The sequence below is a fragment of the Amblyomma mixtum genome, chromosome 5, assembly GCF_055824585.1.
Source record: "Amblyomma mixtum isolate Tamu chromosome 5, ASM5582458v1, whole genome shotgun sequence".
Taxonomy (NCBI): Eukaryota; Metazoa; Arthropoda; class Arachnida; order Ixodida; family Ixodidae; genus Amblyomma; species Amblyomma mixtum.
Window position 1 is genome coordinate 134,138,202 of NC_143016.1, and position 9,900 is coordinate 134,148,101.

The following is a 9,900-nucleotide window of genomic DNA, read 5'->3' on the forward strand; positions in this document are numbered from 1 at the left end:
CCGATGAGGAACAACCACGCGCGAAATTGCCCGTTTGTTCGCATGGTTTGTTCGCAGCTAGCCTAGCGTGAGTGCTCTATGCCGCGGCACTGCCCGCTCATCATCGTGTTCTAGATAGCACAAATCCGTGCTTTCGAACTGATTCTAGTGTAGTCAATATTCTCTGTAGTTCTGGCTCCTTTGGATATAGGGAGCCAGGACTGTCCTGTATACCGAAAGGAGAGTCGTTAGATCGGATGTTAGGTTTCATAAAATTTCAGAAAATACCCGGCCTTTATTTCCCTTATGTAGTGAAAAATTAGGGGCACATCAGCAAACGCTCTTATTATAAAGCAGGTGAATGCCTCAAACTTTCATCACACATTAGAGAGGAGTGATCTGTGTAATTAACCCCTTATATGTCTCTCTAACTATCACTGGAAGGCCAAAAAATGGGGCAATTATTGTATATTAACAGAGATATTTCACAATGTATCCAAATACGTAGTTCGCAACCAGCGTGTGGCCTCCATGTGATTTTCCCAGAGAAAAAAAAATTAAGTGTAATGGCCCTACTTGCGCGGCAAAAGTTTCTATAGACTTTATTATCCAAAAAGAATGGCTGGCATCGTGCAAATCACCTTCCAAAACCAGACAATAAAGAATTCAGGCAATTAGGATTGTCCTCTGCAGCTTAGGTCAATATTTTTGCCAGTTTAAGGCAGAACTTAATTCTCATTGAGTTTTACTCCTCCCCTCACATTAGGTTCATATATCTGCTGCATAAAAAAACACTTCCCAGACTTCTCTCAAGCAGATCTGCTTTGTCTGTTATGTAGAATCAGCACTCCGATCCCCGCATGCTTCTGGAACACACATCTTCCGGCCCACAATCGAGTTCTAATCCAGCGGGTATATATTTTAATAATGCTTAACTCATTAGTGCAACCCTGATCTGTGGGGATCGCCGGCGATACTTGGCCAGCGTATTCGGGCTGTGCTTCATGTGCCACTCTCAGTGGCCACCAAGCCTTTTTCCCTCTTCGATCAGTCGCTCGCCAACTTCAGCGATCTTCTTGCAAAGCACACGAACGCAGTCGCGCTTAGATTCAGTGTCTTCAGCTGCATAACCGGACGCCACTTGGCTGACAATCTTTCCGAGAATGTTTACAGCTTCCTCCTTGGCCTTCTCCTTCAAGACGTCGAGTGCATTCTCTGCCTCTTTTACGATCTTGGTGCCGGCATCCAGAATAACGCCTTTGGCCATGTTCCACAGATCTTTCAGAAAGTACTCGCCAGTCTAGAGAGAGAATTCGAAAAGTGCATTAATAAATCTCAAGGCAGCTTGCGTGAAGAATCATGCCTGCCGTTCATCGGCTGGTTTTTCTAAGGTGTTCGTGTCTAGCGGTAATATGGGATTGGTCAACTCTCATGAGGTTTTAAAAAATATAAATAAGAACATTATTGGCAAACTCGTTAATATGACACTCCCGCTAATGTGCAAAATGTCTAGCATTCTTCAGCATCTCATTTTGCATCTCAGGGCACCGACAGGCAATTATGCCTCTGCCGCCTTTGACCCTCCTCCCATGCAGCCACCTCCAGATTGTTGACCCTCCTCCCACCGCCCGTAGCCGAAGCACCAGCGGAGGAAAAAAAGATTCGGCGGAATCGAATTAAGGGACACAATGAGAATGTGATGATTTGCCACTCAGCACTATAGACTCAGAAATGTCGCATCACACCGTATAACCGCATGTGCATTTTTCACTGGTTCTTTCTTGCCGAATAATATTTCTTTTCCTTTCTTAACAATATTTTCAAATGGCGATGACAGAGTATTTGTTTATGCTCCTGTACTTCACCTAAGCAAAATAATACACCAGGTTCCTTCCTCCATCCTGAGAACTTTGGCCAGATACGTAAGCCGTGCAGGGCTTTCAAACTGCCGAAATGAATTTTCAAGTTAGCTTTTTTGTTGACCTCATTTCTGGCAACTTACAAGACGACTACCAACTTTACGGCATTACAACCATTACTTCAACCTTGGACCTGGCTTCAGGGATGCTTGTTGGTGCATGTAGTCCAGTAGAGGTGTCCCATTTGTATTAACTCTTAGGCACAGTTCATAAACAAAGCCGTCAATTGCAGCGGCTATTTCAGCCTTTCACTGTGCGTGCGATTGCGTTGACATTTTGCGCGCCCTTAGAGAGGCAGGAAAAGTATTAGGGACAACGCAAAAGCATTGCAGACAATCACTCACAGACCTGCCTTTGTTTGAATTTTTTTAGCTTTTTATTTTAAAATCATTTCATGAATTTTGCAAAACAGAATTTAAAGTAGTCAGGAGAGGTGCAGCATCATAGTGCGGTAACGATCCGATATTTGTTATAAAGCCTCCCTACTGCCATTAACAACGCGCACAGTCCCACACTCTGTTCTTAGGTCTTTAATCAGGAGTTCCAGGGCACTCATCTGTCACTTAGAAGAACAATGTGATCATGTAGTCTGGGCGTAAAAGCGTTCACCATTAAGTCTGTTCGCACCTCGCCGAATCCAACTATTTAAATCTTTTATATACACAAGCGTTAAAATTACTGCAAAGATTTTGTTTTTTCGTCTGGCACCCGATCCGGCAAATATTCTGTCCAGTCATTCGGGAACTGAGGTGGCCGGGATATCCCAGCTGGTACTTTGTAGCAAACATTGCAGACGTTGCTGCAAACCTTAGTATGCAGTGCCTACATGAGTAGTGGTGTTTTAACTCGAATCCTCGATTAACGTGCAAGTTCTCGTTGTATACTGAGAAATAATTTTTATTGTGATTAATTGCATAAATTCAACTAGTTGCTGATGGCCTTTCCGAGAAAGACCGAGTTTGATTAATTGTTTGGAGATTAATCTCGGTCAGATTAAATATTAGTTGCTTTAGGCAAGGCATCTAGCACGCATTTGTAATGGATGTACCGTTTTCTTAAACAATAAATTACTGCAAAGGTCTACTGCTTCTTACATAAAAAAGTGCCTAGCGGCATTTTACACAGACAACGCCAGAAATATTTAACACACTAGTCCCGCCGAATTTTAGCTTAACTAAAGTTTGATGATCCTAGCTTCCGCTTGCTCTCGGAGATGCGTCTAAAGTGTTCTTTATTTCCTGTTTAATTTAAACTAGAAGCTTCTAACTTATGTGCTGCATTTAGCACCGTATTTATTATGTTTAGCACGCGTAGAGCTCCCTTGCTACATTATATGTCAACCACATTGCTAATATTAAGTGTTATCCTGTCATTATGCTGCATATATATGATTTGTGGAATTGCGCACTTTCCTTTTGTCTGCTTTAGCGCTTATTATTTCCTCTTCATTGTATAGCTGCACGTGTCCCATAAGTCGCACTCAAACAAGCTTACATTTCTTAACTTTTTCCCGCGGAACTAATGATTATCACAATATGTTTCTTTTTAAAAAGCTCCCGTATTTCGCGCGATAAATCTTCGTGTCTTGCTTGAATGCATCCCTTAGAACCCCATATCCGCACTACCTGATTACGATGATTACATTCATCAGGTCTACGCTATGTTCATCTGTATTAGGTACAACGGAATGAAGCATCTGAAGCTTCATCATGAACTTGTGCACTTCTCGTTTTGATTTAAACCTACGTTAACGGCAAAGTGAAACCATGACCGTTACCTCTCAGCGTTTCTTTGTTAGTACCTTAACCTCATCATTATAATCATCATCATCAGCTTGGCTACTCCCAAAGCATGCCAAAGGCCCCTCCCATGGCTTTCCAGTTAACCCTGTCCTTTGCCAGGTGCAGACATCGTGTCTCCGCAAACTTCTTAATCTCATCCGTCCACTTAACTTTTTGGCGGCCCCTGCTACGCCTGCCATTTATTGAAATCCACACCGTTACCCTTAAGGACCAGCGGTTATCTTGCCTTCGCATTGCATGCCCCGCCCAAGCCAATTTCTTTCTCTTAATTTCGACTAGGATGTCATTAATCCGCGTTTGCTCCCTCAGCCGCTCTGCCGGCTTTGCGGCCTTTTTACGTTACACCTATAATTTTTTTTCCATAGCTAGCTGGGTTGTACTTTACTAAAGATGAACCCTCTTTGTTAGCCCCCACGTTTCTGCCCTGTAGGGGAGTACTTGTAAGACACAGCAGTTATAAAATTTTCTCTTGGGGGATATAGCTAAAGTGCCATTCGTGATCTGAGAGAGCCTGTCATATGCGCTCCACCCCATTCTTATTCTTTTAGTTATTTCCCTCTCAAGATCCAGATCAGCAGCCACCACCTGCCCTAAGTACACGTATTGCTTTACCACTTCCAGCATATCGCAACTGTGAACTGCTGCTCCCTTGCGAGACTGTTGAACATTACTTTCGTCTTCTGCACGTTAATTTTAAGACCTACCATTCTGCCCCGCCTGTTTATCTCATTGATCCTACTTTGCAGCTCATCTCCAGAGTGATTCACGACGGCAATGTCGTCAGTAAAATGCAGATTATTTAGGTGTTCGCGATTAACCATTATCCACAGTTGTTCCCAATTCAGGCCTCCGAACACCTCCTGTAAGCACGTGGTGATTAGCATTGGCGAGCTCGTGTCTCCCTGCGTGACACCCTTCCTAACTAGAATTTTATTGCTGACTTTATGGAGTAATTTGGTAGCTTTGTAGTCGTTATAGATATATTCTTGTATTTTCCCATAAGACACTTCTACACCCTGGATCCGCAATGCCTGCACGACTGCTGAGGTTTCAAATGAGTCATATGCTGTCTCGTAATCAATGAGCGCTGTATATAGAGGCTCGTTATAATCTGCGCGTCATATGCTGTCTCGTAATCAATGAGCGCTGTACATAGAGGCTCGTTATAATCTGTGCATTGCTGTATCACCTGATTGATAGTGTGAATATGGTCTATTGTCGAGTATCCTTTACGAAAGCCGGCCTGATCATTTGGTTGATTGAAGTCTAAGGTTGTCTAGACTATATTTGCGACTACCTCAGCAAATACCTTGTAGGCAACGGACAGTAAGCTGATTGGTCTGTCACTTTTTTTCAATTCCGTGATGTCTCCTTTCTTATGAATTAAGATATGATTATTGTTCTTCAAAGCTTCTGATACGCTCGAGGTTTAACGCACTGCTTAATCCAGGCGGCTAGTTTTTTTAGCAAAATCTCCCCTGCGTCCTTCAAGAGATGTGCTGTTATCTGGTACTACCCAGCTGTTTTCCCCTTTTGCATTCCTCCAAAGGCTTTCTTTAGTTGCTCCTTTGTCACTGGCGAGATGTCCCATTACTGTGCTTTGCTGCCTCCCTGATTAAAGTTCTGATTGCATTCGCTGCTCTATAGATTTGTACAGAGCCCTTCGGCTACTTTAACTATCTTATCCATGCTGCTAATAGAATTGCCCTCTTGGTCTCTTAGCGCTTACATCAGGTTATTACCCACGCCTAGTTTTCGTTTCACTACATCTAGGCTACCTCCCTTCTTTAGAGCATGCTCGATTTCCTCCGTGTTAAACTTCCTCATATCGGCTTCCTTTCGCTTATTTATTAAAGTTGATAGCATTGCCAGTTCTATTCTGTCCGCAGGGATAGATGCTTCCATGCTTTGGCGTTTCTTAAACAGATTTATCGTCTCCTGAGATAGTTTGCTGGTATCCTGTTGAACCATCCTACTACCTACTTCTACTGCACACTCCGTAATGATAGCTGCCAGATTGTCGATCACTAGTTCAACATTACGATCGCCTGCCTCAGTTACAGCCGAATATCCGTTCTGCAGCGAAATCCTGAATTCTTCTACTTTTCCTCTTACACTTAACTCGTTAATGGGCTTACACTTCACTATTAAATTTCTTTCGTTCCCTTCGCAGGTCTCACCTAATTCGGGGCTTTCCATTCTGTGGTCGCTACAACGCAGCTCTCCAAATACCTCCACATCAAGTGATATACTAGGGTGGGCGCGCAGTTGCAAGTCAATCTCATATTTATTCTCACCATTCGGGCTCTTCCACGTACCTGTTCTTTCGTTTCCGGAAGAAGGTATTCATGATCCGTAAATTATTTTTCGCTGCGAACCCTACTAATAACTCTGCCCTGCTATTCCTGGAGCCTATGCCATAGTCGCTTATCGCCTGGTCTCCGGCCTGCTTCTTGCCTACCTTCGCATTGAAGTCGCCCATTAGTGCAGTGTACTGTGCTCTACACTGATATACTCCGTGATTTTACTTTGCTCATTGCCGATTCCACGTCTTCATCGAAGCTTTCAACGATCTGGTCATCATGGCTTGATGCACGTGCGTAGCTCTGCACCACTTTCAGCATGAACCTCTTATTAAACATAATTAAGATAGTTGCCACCATCTGGCCAATACTATAGATCTTCTCTAAATTGCCAGCTATATCCTCATTGATCATGAATCGCACACCTAGTTCTGGTCTGTCCGCTAAGACACAATAGGACAGTACGTGCCCACCCTTTAGTACTGTGTACGCCAGATCTATTCTCATAACAATAAACTGTGTGATATCTCATTTAATACCCGGCAACTCCTCCAGCAGCACTGCTAACCTAGCATTACTGGATATGGTTCTAGCGTTAAACGTTGTCAGGTTTCGTTTCCCATGGGGGCCTGTCTGGAGACAGTGATTCATTGCACCCTCAGCTGCGTTACATGTGTGACCGCCGCCTTGGTCAGTTGCTCCGCAGCCGCTGGGGACTGAGGGCTGAAGGTTAATTGGTTTGTACATAGAAGGTTGTGGCCAAGTACACCAGGCCTGGTTGTTTAATTTGAGAGAGAGAAAGAGAGAGAAACATTTTATTTTCTTTCAACTGAAAGTGGAAGACAAGGCAAAAGGCATGGAGCCTGACAAGGCCTCGTCTCCCGACAATTTCATCGACACAAGGTTTCTTTTTTTACGGATGGAGCGCTTCTCTGCGTCTGTTCTTTGATATGAGCTGAGCAAGCCTCGATGCTATTACGTGTTTTTGCTCTCCTATAGGCATAAAGCGCTTCTTGCCAGCGAGGCGCGACTTGCTCGCTGGTCGTGCAGTGAAATAAGAACATGAGTTAACAGACCTCAAGAACCGCCACCGTCTCATTGTGCAATCTACCACTCTCACACACTTTGTCGTCACGATATTGGCGTTCGCCTGAATTTGTGACTGACGTGTTTTATGTTCAGCAGAATACGCCACATGTCAATATTCAGGTTGCGTTCACTCGCATTTCGTATTTATTCGAGTCCATTATTGCCGAGTTTTGCTGTGATTGGAAGATTATGAAGTTCATGAAACGCGATATGTGTTGCTCTTTTTACGCAGTTATAGCTTTCTACGATGCCTTGTTCATCGGTGCCCACACCAAAGAGGCGACAAAAAATTATCCTCATAACAGTGTGCCCTACCTCATCGAATTCTTCAGAAATCTTCTTTGCCACTTCAAGAAGAACGACGCCGGTCTGGATGGCTTCGTCAGCAATACGCTTTGTTTCAGCCTCTACAGCCTGATGAAAGGTTGGGCGGGACGCCTCAGGCGGAAGAAATGCGATGCCTGGAAAGAGTAAGGAATGGATGGTTTTGTTTTTTAAATCTTTGTCAGTCCACAAGCAATCGCTTATTGTCTGATTAAATTCCACCGCGATGGCTCAGTGGTTACGGCGCTCGGCTGCTGGCCCGAAGGACGAGGGTTCGATCCCGGCCACGGCGGCTGAAATTCGGTGAAGGCGAAATTTTGGAGGCCCGTGTGCTGTGCGATGTCAGTGCATGTTAAAGACCCCCAGGTGGTAGAAATTTCTGGAGCCCTTAACTACGGCGTCCCCCATAGCCTGAGTCGCGTTGGGGCGTTAAACCCCGATAAACCAATACACCAAACCTAATTGCATGTGATGATAAATTAACCCCTTTTGACTGATGCGTCAAAATTTATCGTGGAGCTATGGGATAATTTCAGAGCTGCCTGTTCACTGAAAATTTTTTTAGTTTTTCTCTATAAGAGGATAAGAGAGGCCCAGTTGCGTTCCAATTTTTCATAACATTTAACTAAAAAAAATGAACTCCAACTTATCAAACTGTCATGAGCAGACCATGCTAAAGCCCCAAAGAATTGCTTTTTTCCGTTATTGAAAGGATATTTTCATGCACCTTGTAATAGAACTTGCGAATTCCGTTGAGGGTTTTGGAACACATAATTTTTTGGAACGCCCTCCTTTAGCTTTCATTTTTTTATCCCCGGAACCACTTCCCTCGTGTGGGTTAGCAAACCGGTTATTCTTCCGGTTAACCTGTCTGCCTTTCCTCTTTTACCTCCTCCTCCTTGCACTTACCTGTTACTGCCCCGACGGTGGAAACTAAGAGAATCACCGCAGCTTGCTTCATGGTACCTGCAGAAAGCAATGTATTGCAACATTTTTTCTTTACCAGCACATTTGTCAAGCCTTTCGTTGACACAATTTTCCTTGTTCAACTTTCGTTAAGCCCTACCACCCTGGCACATGTACATCGGGCATTATTGTTTTATTTACTTCAGATTTTTCGTATAAAGCCGTTAAATATCCAGTAATACGGTTTCGGCATGGGAATGGCGTATTATCCTGCACATTATTTTCGTGGTAGGAGCTAGTCATAAAACGGTTTACTAATTCGTGTAAAATTTGGGGGCCAACCGTTTGTCGCACAATGTTGCGGATGTTGTCACACGATTCACCGTATCGTGCAGCACAAACTTATTTGTTAAGTTAGAGCCTAGCTCACGGCAAGGATTCGAACCGGCTACCTATGCACCCCCTATTTCACGTCTTTACGAATCTACATATGAACATTACGGCTAAACCGTTTTTCGCAGATTGTTCGGGGTGGTGGTATACGATGTTGCATTTCGTGCAGCATAAACTTAAAAGTTAGAGTCTAGCTCGTGGTAGGGATTTCTTCTTGTGACCTTTGTTAGGTGTGTTAAAGCCCGATATTCGGTCGCTGCCTCAGTCCACCACTTGCAGCTTTTTAAACCACAGAGTTTACATTTCACAATTTACAAGAATGCCAGAACCGAGCTCCTTGTTCGGCTCTTCATAGTTTATGGGGGTTCAACGCTTCATAGGGACTCAGGCTATGTGAGACGCCGTAGTGAAGGGCTCCGGAAATTTCGACCACCATGAGTTTTTTACGCGCGCACTGACATCGCACAGTACACGGGCCTCTAGAATTTTGCCGCCATCAAAATACGACCACCGCGGCCGTGATCCAACCCGCGGCTTTCAGGTCAACAGCCGAGCGCCATAACCACTCAGCCACCGCGGCGGCTTTTTAAGCTGCTGAGGAGACAAGGGTACGGAAGTGAGTGACATAGCAAGCCCCTTGTCTACATCCTTCTCTGCTTTTATGCACCATATGGACTACTTCATCTTATATACACGTTGCTTATTTTACTTTATTCTTAAGACAGCACGGTGGCCCATTGGTTATGGTGCACGGTGCTGAACCGAAAGACCTGGATTCAATCGCAGCCGCGGTGGTCACATTTCGATGAAGGCAAATTGGTGAGGTTCGTGTACTGTGCAATGTTGGCGCACGTTAAAGAACCCTAGGTGGTCGAAATTTTCCGCGCGGACACCTCCAGTACGGCGTCTCTCGTAGCCTAAGTCGCTTTAGGACGTGGAACTTCATAAACCATAAACCATTTTAGTTTATTCTATGAATTATTTACGTTGTGTAGAGGTTGAGATGCACTACTTACCTTGAGGCGAGGTGCGCAGCTGGTGTTTAGGCTTGGCCGTCTTCTCACTGCTGTGCCAGCGCTGTACCTACCGAGTCCTTTTATACGTGGTCCAGGGTGGTTTTCCCAACGTGACTGTAAAGCGATGCAACATGACTTAGAAGCGATGCAGGTCGGGAAGTGTCCTTTC

The 9,900-nt window shown here is 44.4% G+C and overlaps 1 protein-coding gene across 1 annotated transcript; it reads right to left on the minus strand.

Moving 5' to 3' along the window:
- Positions 1-336: 336 nt before the first annotated feature.
- LOC149343803 (uncharacterized) lies at positions 337-9,900 on the minus strand. The gene is made up of 4 exons (XM_089542495.1): positions 9,732-9,900; positions 8,326-8,382; positions 7,408-7,553; positions 337-1,279 (listed from the first exon to the last, which is right to left on the minus strand). Exons 2-4 carry the CDS (start codon positions 8,375-8,377, stop codon positions 995-997), a joined length of 483 nt encoding a protein of 160 aa, XP_089398621.1. The 5' UTR covers positions 8,378-8,382; positions 9,732-9,900; the 3' UTR covers positions 337-994.